Source organism: Annulohypoxylon maeteangense (assembly GCF_022496945.1).
Source record: "Annulohypoxylon maeteangense strain CBS 123835 unplaced genomic scaffold GGS22scaffold_9, whole genome shotgun sequence".
NCBI classification, from domain to species: domain Eukaryota; kingdom Fungi; phylum Ascomycota; class Sordariomycetes; order Xylariales; family Hypoxylaceae; genus Annulohypoxylon; species Annulohypoxylon maeteangense.
In genome coordinates this window covers 308,515-324,919 of record NW_025953256.1, presented here as the reverse complement: position 1 = coordinate 324,919, position 16,405 = coordinate 308,515, and the positions used below count along the sequence as shown (strand labels likewise).

Here is a 16,405-nt window from a genome sequence, read left to right as displayed (position 1 = left end):
TGGTTTCCGACAGAATTCGTTAGAAGATTACCCCCTAAATTAGGGACATGTCGATCCGATTCACCGAAGCTTCCGATTCACTGGGGCCTACATATTACCGCCTTCGGACTATTTGGCCTCGACCATCCACAACTATTCATGTCTCGTTCCAGAGCTGGGTAGTAGAAGGTCGCCTGCAACTTTTCAATATCGCAACTGTTATGATACCGGTGATGCCGCGATAACGGTTATTGGCTTTGATAGGTTGCCTCGTTGGTGCCGGGTTCGACAGGATGCTCGCTGATTTATGTCGCCTAGGTAGATACTAGATAGGTACTAGGTAGTTAATGATATAGAGTAGATCAACAGAGCTCCAATGACCGGTTATGTAGCGATAATTGAAACCTACCTCTTCGGTTGAATATGTTTAGACAGGTGACTTATACCCAAATTCTTGGCAATTTAGCCTGACTTGTAACATTCCTAACTGGGCCTTCCGCGTCATCGGTCTAGATTGTCTAGATTATTTGTATGGGGAGCCGGCCTCGAGCCGAAAATAAGTCGGAGCGGGTCCGGCTATGTGTGGAACAAGTGGGTCTCCGGCGCTATAACTTGAACCGAATCCACTAATTAGTCCAGACTCGTGATGGAATTGGCAAATTGCGGGTGACTGGAGTCTTACCTAAGATTGATTTTTTCTGTTTTTCCTTCCCTTCTCAAGTTTTCTTTCTACTATCTTTTCCCAACTCCAAGAACGCCCTAACCCGCATTACTTTCGGTAGGATGCCCCCACTTGCACATGTTCGCAAACTAGCCTGTCTCGAAACCTCGATACCCGTGCTCCAGTTTGAAGAAATTGCAATAAATTGCCAATTGGCCGTGAAGGGGGCGAAACAAGCTTTCTTAAACCGGGGAAAATTCTCGGTCGTGGCGTGACTTATCCGATCTGTCAGACCACTTTGGCAGCCTAAAGACCCCTAAAAATGGCATCTTGTTTGTTTCTTCTTTGCCCATTGGTGCCAGAGCTTCCCAATCCAGCCACGAGGTCCTTCGTCAGGGACAGTGTCGTAATAATTAATCAGTCACACTCTGACAATCGGACCTTATCAGCCGAAGTCGGGTCCTCCACACAGGCCTCCCTTCGTAGATAGAATTTGACCGAGGTGAAAGAAATTTTCGGGAAAAACCTCCACGAAGAATGATGAAATCCTGACAGGGGTGGCGGCTCGCGACAGCGGTCCGTTTGACTTAAACTGCCACGAATTTTCTTCGTGTTGGTTTTACTTCTCGGTCTTCGGTGGATCGTAAACTTTTTTTTTCCTTTTCGTTATCTGCCGTTTCTTTTGTCGCTAGACATTCCTTTCTCTGCATCTTCCAGACAATTATCCGTTCCTAAACATTAGACAACAATCTTCATCAAACAGATATATACCAAGCGCCCCTCGGCGCACTACGCTCTTTGCTGCGACCTGCTCGCCTCCAGACTCTATCGTATGTCGTGTGCTTACTTCTTCTCTTACTTATTATTCTAACCCTCCTGCGCAGACATAGCCTGCCGGAAGAAAGAAAATAGAAAGAGCTCGCGCTCTCCCCCGACACCAAAATGATTATCACACGTCTCATTTCCCTGACGAACTTCGCCGTCGCCTCTTCCGCACTTGGCTTCCAAGTCTTCGTCCTCTACCCATGGCACAACCAGCTGGACCAATCGTTCGAGGAACTTAAGAAGGAGCATCTCAGGGTTCTGGAGGCGGTCAGGGAGGTCGCGAAGGAGGTGGATCCGAACTCGAGGCAAGGCATGGCCGACTCAATACTCGGACGTCTGGGGATCAGCGCGTTCAGCGTAAGAAGGTGATTTCAACTTTAGCACGCATGCAGTAACCATTGATTTATCTTACCAAATGAGTTCGGCGCTTATGCAAACAATACCACAGTCTGTTCTCCCATAAACCAGCGCCCCAAGCCATTTCCAGTGTGTTCGACAGCAGTAATCCTGTAAAATATGTCACAAGCAACCTCGCCAATCTCTCTCCCGTGGCGGCCAGACCGGATATGAACATGACGGAAATTGCGCGATACGCCGTCTCAGGAGCCATCTGCTGTTCCTTTACTCATGCCCTATTAACCCCAGTTGACGTGTAAGCCAAGCCATCATGATTTTGTAGCCTTACTCGACAGTGACTACCGGGAGAAGCATCTCCTGTCCACGGGGCGCTGATGGAGCTAATGCGTACTCAGCGTCAAAACCCGTGTCCAACTCGAGCCGGCCGTATATAACCGAGGTCTAGCAGGTGGTATGCGCCAGATCATCGCAAATGATAGCGCCAAAGCGCTCCTGACCGGATTCGGACCAACCGTGACGGGATACTTCCTGCAAGGAGCCTTCAAATTCGGCGGCTACGAATTCTTCAAAAGACGAACGAACGATTGGTTAGGACCGGAAAAGGCGGCTGATCATCGTAATGCCGTATACCTTGCTTCGTCTGCCGCGGCCGAATTCCTAGGAGATATCCTGCTTTGCCCATTCGAAGCTGCCCGTATCAGGCTTGTATCACAGCCGTCGTTTGCTCCCAACATGCTCTCTGCACTGGGCAGAATGGCCAGTTATGAGGGGATGGCCGGGCTTTACTCCGGCTTTACGCCGATTGTACTGAAACAGTAAGCACCCAGTTTCGGACTCCAAAAACTTCGTCCCGCTCGTGGATTACTAACAACGATCTAGAGTTCCGTACACGATGGCAACCTTCGTAGTGTACGAGAAAGCCATCGAAACGGCATACTCGTGGATTAACAAGGAGAAAGCATCAAACATGGTGCTTTCGGGAGTAAACCTCGGTTGTGGACTAATCGCTGGTATGGCAGCTGCAATTGTTTCTCAACCCGCAGATACAGTGTTGAGCAAAATCAACAAGGAGAAGGGACTCCCGGGTGAGGGAACAGGTCGACGAATCTTCAACATAATCGGCCAGCTTGGTCTGCGGGGAAGCTACGCCGGCATTGGTCCACGATTGGTCATGGTTGGAGGCATGACCGCAGTCCAGTTTGGAATTTATGGACACATCCAAAGAGTATGAATTCTCCGATTTCCCCATATTGTTCTTGATTTAATCCAGTGGGCGACTGACAATTATCATAGGCTCTTGGCGCAACCAGTAGTGCCGTCGAGGTGAAGAAAGAAGTTGTCAAGGTTGTAGAGGTCGGGAACCTCCTACAAACCGCCGAAATGTGATAATCTAATTCATAATAAGCTCAAGGGCTAACTCTTCATATCCATTATACCCACCTTTATATGTTTCATTTGTACGAGAAAGAGAAGTTAGAGAAGATGCTATTATCCGCTCACTATTGTACCGGTGCAATAGCGAGCGGATATCTGATTCGGTGTCCCGAGCAGACATAGAATGTGGGAGATGTGGGACGATCGACTATGATTCTGGTAGAAACGATATTCTTTTGTATATATAGCATTATAGAAGCATAGAGAAGGATTAGACAAAGGGCATACAGTTGAGCATAGAATTTAAAATAAAAATATTAAGATTGAATATTCTCCTGTTCGTCATGTAACATGAAGGAGGAGTAAAGTCGAAATCCAAGGCAAGAGACGGAGTTAAGAATCGAAGAAAGAGGAGAACTTTGAGGAGAAACTTGAAGCTGTTCCAAGGTTTGATAGAAAGTAACCCTGAAGCTAATAGGCAAGTAGGTACATGGATGCACCTGAAGCTGGAACGATTAGCTAAAGGCACTAGGGATTAGCTGCTAGTTGATAGGTAGCACCTACCTATACCGTACCTGCTAGCTGCCTAATACCTAAAAGCAAAGTTTACATTGGATCGCTTACACTTGCCACCCCGCCCCCACCATCGGTCAATGAGTAACCGGCAATTCTAGCTCCTAGGCTATCGCTTTGGTATTCACGCGTTATAAACTTTTAGGCCATCTACATCTTTTTTAAAGAATTCCTAACATTTGGATTTCATCCAATCCAACCTCTGTCCCTATTATTCGATTCTTAGTGTGTTTTAATAGTGAGAAAAAACCAAAATGTCGAGCAGACAACTGAGAAAATTGCAAAAGCAGAGGGAGCTGCAGGGACTCGAGGCGCAAAACGCCACCCAGGACGATGAATCAAGTGAGGATGACCAACCTGCGCAAAAGCCGAGAGTGAGCCTATTCTCCGGATTTTCAGCTCTAGAGGATCACGATGACGAGGATGACGACGTAGATGTTGAAGAAGAGCACGAAGAGCCGGCGAAAACACCAGCAATCGCCGCCGCCGAACCCGACAAGACTAATACCAATACTCCTAAGAGCGCATCGAAGAAGAACAAGAAGAAAAAGAAGAAGGCTAAGAAACAGGATACCGTTACCTCCAAACCCGAAACTACCTCACAGACTGGACCAGACGAGATTGATCAGGCATTAAAGGAACTTGACCTTTCTAAGAAGCCTGGACAAGAGACGCAAGACGACGCCTTCGCGAAACCTTACGAGCGAATATGCGAGCTTCTCAGCATCAACACGTACCATCTCAGAGTGTTTAATGAGATGCGCAATCTTTTCGGCCGAGAAGCTATCGCTGCTGCGCAGAATGAAGAGCAAGATCAGGCGCGCTCTAGAAGACAGCGTCATGCGTTGCCACAACAAGTGGATCTGGAGACTTTTCTCAAAGGGATGCCGGGCAAGACTCTGCCAGAAGTCACATTACGACGAAATCCCTTCTTGTCTGGGAAAGAGACTTGGCCCCGCGCCTCTACAGAGGGCCTGACGATGGAACAGCTCAAGGAGGAGGAAGGAAATTTAGTTTGCATGCCAGGCACCGTCGAGTTTCGCTTTGTGCATGATGAGAGATACAATAAACTGGAAGACAAATTCTTCGAGCTCGTTCAGATGTATGATCCTATGCAAATAGTGCATTTTATACGTCTTCACCCCTATCATATTTCCGGCCTTATTCAGGTCAGCAGAATCGCGAAGCAAGATCAGAACTCCGCGCTATCCGCCGATTTATGCGAACGAGCCCTCTTCACCTTTGGTCGAGTTTCGATATCGGCTTTTCGACAGAGGTTAGAACAAGGTAAGGCGCGACTTTCGTTCAGACGACCGGAAAACCGTCAATTCTGGTTAGCTGGATATCACTACCTCAAGAACTTGATCATGAAGGGGACTTATCGGACCGCCCTTGAATGGGCCAAGCTACTTCTTAGTATAGAGCATGGCGATCCTTATGGAGTCATCCATTATATTCACCCGCTCGCTATTCGGGCGCATGAATCGAAATGGTTCATTGACTTCTGTGATTCGGAACTATTGGAGGTGAATGCGACGGTACAAGATACCCCGGATTACATCAGACAAACCCTCATCTTGGCTAAGCTCCAGCAGAATGATACGGCTGGCGCTAAAGCATTATTACTCGAGGGCATAAAACGACTACCCTGGCTCTATGGGAATCTTTTTAAGTCGCTTGGTCTATCTATTCCCACAGCTGTATGGGGCATACAGCCGCGAAACCGGGATGAGGAGCTACACACAAATGTCTACATCCACCAGACGAAAGACTTATGGGATAGTCATCAAACGAAGACTTTTCTACAGGAGGTGGCAAAGGAGGCGAAGAAGGCGGACCCTAAAAAGTGTCCATTCCCACCTACAGTTAAGGACAACTTCGCACGCTTTGTATACTTGTTGGAGATCCCTTCGTTGATAGGCCTCATACCACGCGATCTGCTGAACACTTCAACTAACTGGGAATTCGACCCGCTACCGCCTCCTCTCGATCAGAACGTATTCTCGCACGAGTCGCAGAAGCAACCTTGGACTCCGTCGTCACACCGAGCCGGGGCCAGACTAAATCCAGATCACCATGACCTTGGCGAATTATTAGTCCAGGCAAGATTAGCTGGGGCGCCAAGGGATATTCAACAGGAACTCGAGAACGCTCTTGAAGAGGCGCTCTTAGAAGTGGACGATGGCGAAGACGACGAAGACCTGGGTGACGATGAGGATGTGCCACGTCCCAACCGTGGCATAGGAAGTATGCTCCAAGCCTTCATGGAGTTATTCGACCCTCGTGGTCTCGCTGGTGATGGAGAAGTTGGTGACTCAGATCTTGAGGGTATGCCCGGAGGATGGCGTGACGACTCAGACGAATCTGATGATGACGAGTTGCCGCCTTTAATAGATGTGGACGATGATGATGACGATGAACATGATCATGAACATGGTCAAGGTGGCAATCACGATGGTAATGGCTCGGACGATGAATTACCACAGGTATGAATTCGGCACTGCTTACAGAATGGGTGAACCCCTAAGGATCGCTTTGTCCATTGGTAAATCAGATAGGAGATAGGTTCCTGAACAGAAATGACGACATCATGGCAAGTGATATTAAGATCTGATATCTGAGTTTTGTGCATAAGCGCCTAAGCTGAACGACAAGGTAAAGCTAAGGAACCATCCAATACAGCGGTTCCTGCAGGAAAGCCATGCGAAGACTAGGAAGACGTAGATCATGAGGCAATAATTGCACGGAGCGAGTTTCTAACTTGGGGCTGGAGTCGCAGCCCCTACCTACTTGTCACTGCAAGATCGAGATCAGGCTAGTGAGCTGGATACATACTCCTTAAACTACTAGGTAGGTACAATACTACCATGATTGAGCAGATATTGTACAGGAGATATGTAGGTAGACGGTGAGGCATAATAAACCCGTAGCTATCTGCCTAAGATTCGGTGTTCTAATTTTATGATGAGCAAGTTTTCGCAATCCAGACGTGCGGCAGTCAAGGCGAGTTTCATATCCGGAAAAGGGAAAAAGGGGCGGTGTTAGTAGGAAACTTGATCCAGTTTCATATTACGGAGGCTTTGAAGCAGTCGTTCTTTGTTAGAGGGTAGCACGCGAGGTTTATTGTCATATTCGTCAGTTGTACCTTCACCGTCTTTATACTGTTGGTTATTCATTCCTTATGAGGGAATGACTATGGTATCATACAGTGCGAGTCAAGATGACACAATGCGCCACACTGTGTTATACTTCATTAAGGTTCTATGAGCTCTTTGTGCGTGGTCTAGGTAGAATTCACCGCTACGGGCACCCGGAAGGCGGGGTGGTATGGAAGCGATAAGTCGTTATTAATCCCTCTTCTAGCTTCTGTGACGCCACCTAGGCATTTTAATAGGCACCTGGGCACTTCCAAGGTTGTCAGGCTCTGTACAATAGGTACATAGCCGTACACATGGGACCTGTAATCCCTTAATCACGACTTCGTCAACCAATTATTAATACAAACTTCGAGCAACTCCGTGCGACCATACCGATAAAATATTCCTCTATATAATAGATAGCTGTCCTCTTCCGAAACCTGGCACACCTTTTTGCATTGACAAATATAAAGATAAACTTCTTAAACCAACATTAAACCACGTTTGAACGTTCCGCATACAGTGCATCCATACCTATCTAAACTTCTGCTGTTACCCCGCCAAATTCCAAATCCGCGATCCGCGATTCGTACCTTATAAATCGCTAGCACCCCTCACTTTACCTTAACCCCCCTTCCGCAAACTAAAACCAAATTCACACCGAAATCCTCTCTCTTCTTTCGCGATGGCCGACCAGGAGCACACTTACAAGTTCAACGTCAGCATGAGCTGCAGCGGCTGCTCCGGCGCCGTCAACCGTGTGCTCGGCAAGCTCGAGGGTTAGATTTTTCTCTTCTCTTTTCCTTGCAGTAGTTTAGCGTGCGTGCGTGTTTGTACTAATTTTTATGTCGCGAACAATAGGTATCCAGAACTACGAAGTCTCCCTCGAGAAGCAGGAGGCTGTTATCGTCGCTAAGCCGGGCCTCGACTACGAGACGGTCCTGAAGACGATCAAGAAGACCGGCAAGAAGGTCAACTCGGGCTCCGTCGACGGCGAGGACCGAAGCATCGAGATCGCTGCCGAATAGATGGGATTACGTTACTAAGTAGTTGGGAGTTGGGCCGTTTTTGACATAAGGGCTGAGGATATCGATGGAAGAGTTTCTGGCTTGTGCGCTGGTTTCCTTCCGTCTACGTGTAACGCCTTTTTTTTTTCTCTTTTGCGTCCCGGTTTATGATGAGTGAGCGATCGTAAATCGCCCGGACTTTGTGGATACGATGTCTGGTCTTGGGACTGATATGTAGCCTTGCATGGAATGATTTTACATATCTGCTTGCGCCGATAATGAGAACGGCTTTGATGCATTATTTTATACGTTTTCTTCCATGTTCGGCTTCTACGAGCTTTACACCTAAACCATAAGAGCTACGTATTGTGCGATAGTTTCACTCATAGGTGTTGTCTTTGGGTTAGTTTTCCCTACCTACGTAAACTTCCCCATCTGGATGCTTGCGCAATACCGACTTCCGCTGTATGGATGATGAGCCTCCGTTCACCGGACCGGGCAAAACGCAAACTTAGCACTTCTTGGCCACGCTTCCCGAAAGTTATAGCGCCTGTACGCCCTGAACTAGCGCTAATTGTCAGTGGGAGGCCAGCTATATGCATCCTACGGCTTAGTGTCGGTAGAGGTAACCAGCGCTTTCCCGTTTCGTCACACATCGGCCCTTTGCTATATGTACTAGTTTTCCTAGCAAACTTTCACAAGTCACCAACTAGCGACATCAGCGTTCTAAGGGCGCTTCTATCTCGATTGGTCTAGTGGTCAGGATACCTGCTTGTCATTGAACAAGTACGCAGGTGGCCGGGGTTCGATTCCCCGATCGAGAGCTCAAAGAGTCTACTTTTTGGTGTTATGCTGGATTTACCTTTTAAAATCACATCATGATTAAGAAGCAAACAACGTTGTTGTTTTCTTCCTCTTTTTGTTGGCTTGGTGGAAGGTTTGCGTTATTATTCTCTTGTCATATTTCACTCATGAAATTAGATATCTGCAGTGAGATCATCTGCTAGTCTTTATTGATCAAATATCCCGCTCGATTTCTACATTATCATTAACCTGTTCATGAAATTACCTACGAGAGTGTGTAACACGAATAATTTGGAGTGATCCTACATCATGAATATTAACTTCCTAAGAGGAAGCTAGTAAGCTTATCCTGCCCATTACCCCACGAGCATCAGCAGAAGCAGGAATGAAAGAATTATATCATATGGTTCCAAAATCCGAGAGTGGACAACCTCCGTGTCAGTCGAATATAGCCGCCGGCTTGACGGAAGGCCTAATCTACACCGAGTCAGTCCGAAGACTGCTCGGACTGTGAACGGAGTTAAGGCTGATTACTACTCCCGTTGGAGCGTTGTAGGATGAAAGCGTCTCTTGCGTGAAGACGCTATGCCGACAGTGGATTTGAGACTATAATTGGCTCGTGGGATTTGATATTGGGTCATGATGCTGATCTCAGAGCCGGCAATGGGTTCCTATTGCGAACATTGCTTCATCAAACGAATTCTCAAAGAACTTCACCAAGCAATGCCGTGGTGCCGAGCGGCTCTTTAAGTTCGGATTTCAAAACCTGGATGCTGGGTTATGTCCGATCATCTTGAAACGATAGAGTGAAGATCTCTCTGCATACGACGACGATCCTTTGCGATAATGACGATCATGACATTGCGTGGTAGATATGACGTTGTAAGATAGAGGGTCTTCGCATTCTTAGTCGGTTCTCACTTCTCACGACTGGCATTTGAGCAACTAGAACGACCGAAGAGTATGCCATTGTCTTTGCGCCGTCGTGGCCATGAGACATATGTCAAACCGATCCTTGAATCACGTAGAAACGAGCTCATCGCTCCTGATTAGTAAGATTCTTACCGCATACCATCGGCACCACGCCAGCTGGCCAGTGAATGCAGTCGCTCCCATGAAGAGAGGCGACATAATTAAAGCGTAACGGATGCCAAGGTCTCTCTTGTACAAGAGAGACCTTCCGGATCACCTTGCACAAAGCGCGTTGCATTTTTGCAAGTTTCCTGATAAAAAACCAACTGCTCTTCATAAAGCTGATGACAAGAAGTTCCTCAAGACCGGCGAGGCTTGTTGGGCTGATCAGGTCAGCAACCACGGGCGAATATCGCGCTTACTAATAACAAGAATAATTAGCTAATCCATAATCCCGAAGACATCGCAGCAGGCAGCTATCTACATGCTTAAGCACAAGCTGATCGCGCTCCACTATACAGCTGATGCCAACAGAACATAAGGCTAATTATCATCTGTTCAGTCACAACCTCGCCGTTGATAGATGGAAAAGAAGACACCGCCAATCCTGCCGGCAGTCCGGCTAACCATCGAATTCGACGACCTAGGCGTCCTGATCGACATATCCGCGCCCCCCTGACATAAGCAAAAAGACCTGACTAATAGTGCCGTTTTGCTTTTTGATAGTGAGGCTGACATCATCTGTCATACAGCCCTACATACCTACATACTTGTTTCCGCGGAGCTTCTTGCACTAGGGACCTGCCGAGACCTGTCATAGCCATATTAGCCATAGCCACCGGCGCGATTGAAGCTGTTGCTTATGCGAGGGCTAATGAATGCACTTGCGACGCCAAAATGCTGCTTCTTTGTACTACGCGCTACGCCATAATACGCCTGCGCCGGCTACCCTGGCCTGCAGCCCGAGGGCGTCGCCTACTGCACTCTTCAGCGCCTCTAGTCTGCCCCGGCGGCGTGGTGGTGGTGTCGGCTAAGCTAGGCCGTAGGGGGCTAGATAGGTAGGTACTATGTAGGTAGGGAAATGTAGTTTCTGAAAAAGGATATGTCTCGACGAATCAAAGTAGGGCGGAAGCTAAAGTTGATAATCATTCGCCCTACATAACTAGAGTCTGTATTAACGGACGAATGAGTTTTCTGTTCGATGGACGTAATCTTTTTTCTCATACATTCCCGCCATGGAACTAGGCGGCTAGGGAAGTGGTAGTTATTAGTTAGAAATGTCGGTTGATAGCGGTCGGATATTACGGATGGGGAATGGTGAAGATGTCTAATTCTCCTTGTTTGGGTCGACACTAGACTATTCGTGGTCCTAATGTTTCCAAGTACGAATTTATACTACCTAAATTCGATGAGGTGATGGCCTTAGGGACATTAGGTGGCTTAATTGCCGGATTCGTAAACAGGATGGGAATTATTGAAAGCTAGGATTCAAGATTGAGCTTGCGAAGGCGCGCATCAACCAAGCTTTTTCTTCTTCTCTTTTTTTTTTCCTTTTCTCTTTCGTGATGAATTCACTCGTGGAACTCGTCTCTCCGTCGCAATTCGCGCCTGTTTCGTTTCAAGTACCCCAATCTGGTATTCCGCTTCGTCTGTATGAACGCAGGTTCGTGGGTATCCAGTTTCGATGTCAGGCTAGTGTTACTCCATACTACCACCGATACGATCCTTTTGCCTATCGTAGGACTATCATCGCTTCGTTCTGTTTATTCCTGCGTCTTCTCTTCTTCTTCATCCTGGCAATACACGTGTGATCGACTGGGTCAACCGGACGTTTAGAATCGGGCAATATACTCGTTGCGGTTACGCAACCATCTGTGCACCACGGACGAAAGAGGATACTATGCGTACTATGCGTACTACTCGTACATAATACTGCATCGCTGCAACGTCGTTAAATTTCTACTACTTATTTGTTTGTGCCAAAGAATGATGAAACGAGAACGAGTTCGGGGTCGTCATGGGCGATCAAAACACAACCAGATGACCCATCCTCCCGGAAATGATGATGAGCCTTGGCGCCTCCAGACTTATCCATTGCGTTGCCCGTTCGAGCTACGCCCGAACCGGCCGAGACTAGCGACGCTCTGCCGGCCAGAGGCGGACCAGGGGTAGCAACTCTTTGGCCCCTCACCTCTTCTTCTTTCCTGCTCGTGAAGAATTCTTGGCGCCTCCAAACCCGTTCAAGGATTGGGAAGAAGGACTAGGATGAGATCACGTGGCACGCTGATATGCTCGGTCGAAGTTCTAGACTTGTCCTAGGTAGGCATGTAGAAATTATGTACTATTATTTCTGGGTGTGTTTTGACAGCGAGTGGGCAATTTTGTTGAAGAAAAAAAGAGAGAGGGAGAGAGAAGAATCCCTGACAGCCCTGACAGCCCTGACGAATTCGATCTAGGTGTATGTAAGTATGACTCCATAGGCGGCCGCCGTCTCATTTTTTGGTGCCTAGTAACTATTAGTTTTTATTTTTATTTTATTTTACTACTTACTTCGTACCTATTTCCAAGTTCCCAAGTTCTATTTACCCCCAACACCGACACTTGAATGGCTTGGGAATTAAGTACATTTTTTAGTCTGATGATTGATGAGACTTGGCTTGGCTAGCTTGGATCCTTCTAAGACCTTTGAACGGGCTTTTTTCGCTTTATTATTATTATTATTATTATTATTATTATTATTTTTTATTTCCCTCACATAATTCGTAACAGATATCTCCGCTCTTAATCCGCGATTTGCATAGTGGTTACTAGTAGCGTGTTGTTTGTCTCGTCCGAGAGGAGCCTTCTTCCGTTTTTTTAGTCATCAGATGGTTCCGCTCTATAGCAGCAGCATCCAGACACGGACACGCTGACCTTTACCGTCATGCGGTCTGGTTGTCTGGTCCGGCCTACTCACTCACCTCCATGAAACCCGTTAATCCCGTTAATTAAGTCTAAAATCGGAATCGGGTCCTTTGCTTGATTGCTTAGCTCACCGCTCAGAGCCCGCGCCTCCCATTTCCATCTTCTGAAACTTCGGCCGAGACGCCGCTTTGGGGCTTATTTTTCGATATACGGATTTCCCGTACGAAATTCCCCCTTCCCATACATTCATAGGCTGTCCCCATCATTCCCATTATAGCGTACAGTGTTTACCTAAGCCAATGGATAACGGGAAGTCGCCGGCGTCTAGCACGACCACGACCAAGAGCCCCGTGTATAGCTTCGTGGCGCCGTCGCGTAGCGTTAAGCGCCCGCGACCCGTGAAGAGCTGCTTGGAGTGCCGGAAGCGAAAGCTACGGTGCGACCGCGGGTCTCCGTGCTCGCAATGCCAGAAAGCCCAGCGCGCATGTCGCTACGCCGCTGAGGGGGAAGTCGTCAGCCTTAGCGACGACGGGTCTGACGTCGAGACCCCCGAGAGGACTGTCAAGCGCAACCGTAGTGCTGTCACTGTCCTGCCGAATAGTCAGGAGCTGGTGCCCGGTCAGAAGAGTGGCGAGCTCGGATACGCTGCCGTGCTCGAGGAGCACGCTGTTAGGCTCGAACGTCTCGAACATCAGATGTTGTCGAGGACGTCGTCGGTTGCGGAGTCGAGCAGTGCACCGGCGCAGAGACCTGCTGCGGCGTCGCTTACTATCCGTGGGTTAACGGTGAAGGGAGGGTTGCGGTCGAGGTTCTTTGGTCAGATGAGTACACGTGTTCTAGTCAACCTCGTGAGTTGTGTGCTTCGTTTTACCTGATGATCCCCGTCAAAATGTCCTTGCTAATTCGGTCGTAGTTTGATGAGGCAAAGGACTTTATGTTTAGTAGAAATAAGTCCGCCGATATCAGGGAGATGTTCTTGAATATCCAGAAGATCCACAAGGCTCTCCAGGATGAGCATCGCAAATCTATCGCCCCGATTACGGTATTTGTGGACTCGATGACGCCGATTCAGAAACGCATGGCCGATGTCTTACCAAGTAGGGCTGTTTGTGATACATTACTTAACATTTATCTGAGTGGATCAGAGACCATATATCGTGTTCTGCATGTAACCTCATTCATGAGACAGTATAATCAGTATTGGGAGGGTAAACCTCAACCCGACACATTTCTGCCTCAACTCCTCTCCATATTATGTGTTGGATATCGATATCTAGGAGCTGGCAAAGGCCAGTATCCCGACCGCGAAGGAATTCACATCCCAACAGCCAGCTCTCTTGTCAGAACTTGGCTCGACAGTCTCCGGGGAAAACAATTAGTCGAATTTAGCACTCTTCAAACCGAGATCCTCCAGCTCATGGCTCAGAGGATGATCAACCCACAAAACCAGGAGTCTTGGACGCATCTCGGCCTCATCGTACGGATGGCGATGACCATGGGATTTCATCGAGACCCGTCCGAGTTCGGACAGAAGATACCACCGTTCTGGGCTGAACAGAGGAGGAAGTTGTGGTACACGATACTCGAACTTGACGTTCATATGTCCATGCAGTGTAACCTCCCTTGCTGCATCCGAGAGGGCGATTTTACGTGTCAACCGCCCAGGAACCTTGACGATGCCGATATCCATCCTAATATAGATCAACTACCTCCTGCAAAACCTATCGACCAAGATACCGATTCCCGCGTGCAGGTGTTCGCCGCTAGCACCTTATCCATGCGATTTAGGGTCGTCGATGTAATCAACAGAACGGACAGCCTTCAAGACTATCAGCAAGTCCTAGAGCTTGGCAATGAACTGGAACGAGTATTCGAAGATGTAAGGTACATCGTCCCGCCAACACACTCAAATGATATGCAAGAAGTTCGCCGGCGGTGGATGACGAGGGTCGTATTAGACATGCATTGTCGTCGACCTTTATTAGCTTTGTATCGACCTTTCGCCTTGAGCGATTCAGATGTTCCCCAACAAATCATGACTGGGTATCTAAGGTCATCGATGGTCCTACTATCCTATTTAGACGAATTAGATCCTTCGTCTCCCGACTATCATCATATCTGGCACATGCACCAGTTAGTCCTCAAACAAGAAATCCTCCAAGCCGCCTTTAGTATCTGCTATTATATGAAGCAGTCTATCCACGGTTCCGCGTCACCGGCATCGTCGACTTTAGATTCAGTCGTGAAATCAGAGTCTGCCGAAGAATCATGCACTATCGCATCTGAGAGTTCAATATTGTTGTCTCTGCCACGACTGAAGAATATCGTGCAAAAGGTGTTAGATACAATGAACAAAAGAATACGGGAAATAGGGACAGATTTGAGAGATGTGGTCTCACTTACGGTCGTATTCAACACCTCCCTAGGCGGGACGCCCGAGCAGAAACGGGAATCTATTAAGTTAGGGCTGCAGGCGATTTTGGACGCGGGCATGCAAGCGATACACGCGAACCAAGAGAATATCGCTTCGATGCCGGTGAGAATGCCTCCTATACATATGTTTCAAGACGGGTCGTTAACTTCTGATGAACAGATTATGCCATCGCCTGTGTCGGTCCAGATGAATCCACTCCAGCCGACCTCCGGTTTCGTGACGCATGTACAACCCTTCCTGACGACGCCGGAGACCCCTAATTCTGTATGTTTCTACCCGCAAACCGTTGCCGAGGAAGCCAGTCTAATTAGCCAGGTACCGGACGACTTGGCTGCCCTTTGGGATATGGAATTCTGGAATCCGCTCCTCCAGTCTGGACCGTCTTGACGCCCAAAGCCTTACCTCCTCTCACCCTTCTGTACGGTTGGTCCTCTGGAAGCCGAGAGACTCATCTGGCACCAAGAGTGAGTGTGTGTCGAGGTTTACCAGAGTTGTATACTAGTAAACACCTATACTATTCTTAGGTGCTCACCGATACATTTTTAGTATCATCTGGAAGTCCCTGTCACCAGGCTACCACCCACATGTTGCGCAAAACACATCTTCCCGGTAGAATTAAGTTCAACACTAAATCCGACCTCACTATCCGAATATATCTAAACAATCAACCGTGTCGTTAACAAGAAATGTACTGACAGAGGAAGTCAATCGATATAACTCCTCAATATCGAATGCCACAGAACCTGAACTTTACCTGCTTCAAAATTATTTCCCATTCCGATTATCCTCGTAACCTCAATCTCGTATATTTATACCCTTCAAAAGATTACGACGATAATGACTGAGGCAATATCGCTATATACCACCACCATTTAGAGAAGAGTTTTGAAAATGAGAGTTTCAATGGCGAGGAGTCAACCAAACTTATAGTGTGTACGATCTAAGTTTTTAACACTAAGGCAGTTGGAAATAAAATATTTCGGTTGGCTTGGCATATATATAACTGAGGTAGCACAATGGCGTACCCTCCGAGTGTACGGCGTTAAGCTACGGCTTACCTAAGAGGGGAAAGGGAGTGAATATGAACCGAATTCATCACCTGTTGGCTTTGAACTCTAACTGATTTACTCGGCACGTATCTCCTATTGGTGATATTAATATGCATGTTCGATTAGTTGTACGAGTATGTGTCTAGGTAATAACGAATGATTGGACACCGATATTATATGTTGTGTGTTCTGTTGTATGTCATGTTTCCATTACATGGCCGTTTCACTACCTTGCGTCTCACATGTTTATATGTTGGTAAACTTAAACTAATGAAAATCAACGTCTTCGCAGCATTCGATATGTGTAGCCATGGTTGACATGAAGTTATTCACAATGATTTATACAATGCATAACTCTCTGGAATAATGTTATATAAGCTACACTGACT

The 16,405-nt window shown here is 47.4% G+C and overlaps 4 protein-coding genes and 1 non-coding gene across 5 annotated transcripts; all 5 read left to right on the top strand.

Annotated features, from left to right (window-relative positions):
- Positions 1-1,582: 1,582 nt before the first annotated feature.
- Positions 1,583-3,594, top strand: GGS22DRAFT_200359 (mitochondrial phosphate carrier protein; the record flags this gene model as incomplete). The annotated part of the gene is made up of 5 exons (XM_047966425.1): positions 1,583-1,830; positions 1,914-2,117; positions 2,218-2,637; positions 2,702-3,047; positions 3,116-3,594. 5 exons carry the CDS (start codon positions 1,583-1,585, stop codon positions 3,206-3,208), a joined length of 1,311 nt encoding a protein of 436 aa, XP_047818440.1. The 3' UTR covers positions 3,209-3,594.
- A 776-nt stretch (positions 3,595-4,370) lies between these two features.
- GGS22DRAFT_163892 (transcriptional repressor TCF25-domain-containing protein) lies at positions 4,371-6,493 on the top strand. Its single transcript, XM_047961446.1, has one exon. The coding sequence runs from the start codon at positions 4,528-4,530 to the stop codon at positions 6,259-6,261; it is 1,734 nt and encodes a 577-aa protein (XP_047818439.1). The 5' UTR covers positions 4,371-4,527; the 3' UTR covers positions 6,262-6,493.
- A 909-nt stretch (positions 6,494-7,402) lies between these two features.
- On the top strand, positions 7,403-7,941 carry GGS22DRAFT_144636 (uncharacterized protein). The gene is made up of 2 exons (XM_047958843.1): positions 7,403-7,685; positions 7,768-7,941. The coding sequence occupies exons 1-2, from the start codon at positions 7,592-7,594 to the stop codon at positions 7,932-7,934; spliced, it is 261 nt and encodes an 86-aa protein (XP_047818438.1). The 5' UTR covers positions 7,403-7,591; the 3' UTR covers positions 7,935-7,941.
- Positions 7,942-8,654: 713 nt separating this feature from the next.
- GGS22DRAFT_t76 lies at positions 8,655-8,737 on the top strand. Its single transcript has one exon. It is a non-coding gene; the product is annotated as a tRNA-Asp (tRNA).
- A 3,597-nt stretch (positions 8,738-12,334) lies between these two features.
- Positions 12,335-16,055, top strand: GGS22DRAFT_163886 (fungal-specific transcription factor domain-containing protein). Its single transcript, XM_047961445.1, has 4 exons — positions 12,335-13,381; positions 13,447-15,069; positions 15,127-15,231; positions 15,283-16,055. Exons 1-4 carry the CDS (start codon positions 12,833-12,835, stop codon positions 15,352-15,354), a joined length of 2,349 nt encoding a protein of 782 aa, XP_047818437.1. The 5' UTR covers positions 12,335-12,832; the 3' UTR covers positions 15,355-16,055.
- Positions 16,056-16,405: the final 350 nt, after the last annotated feature.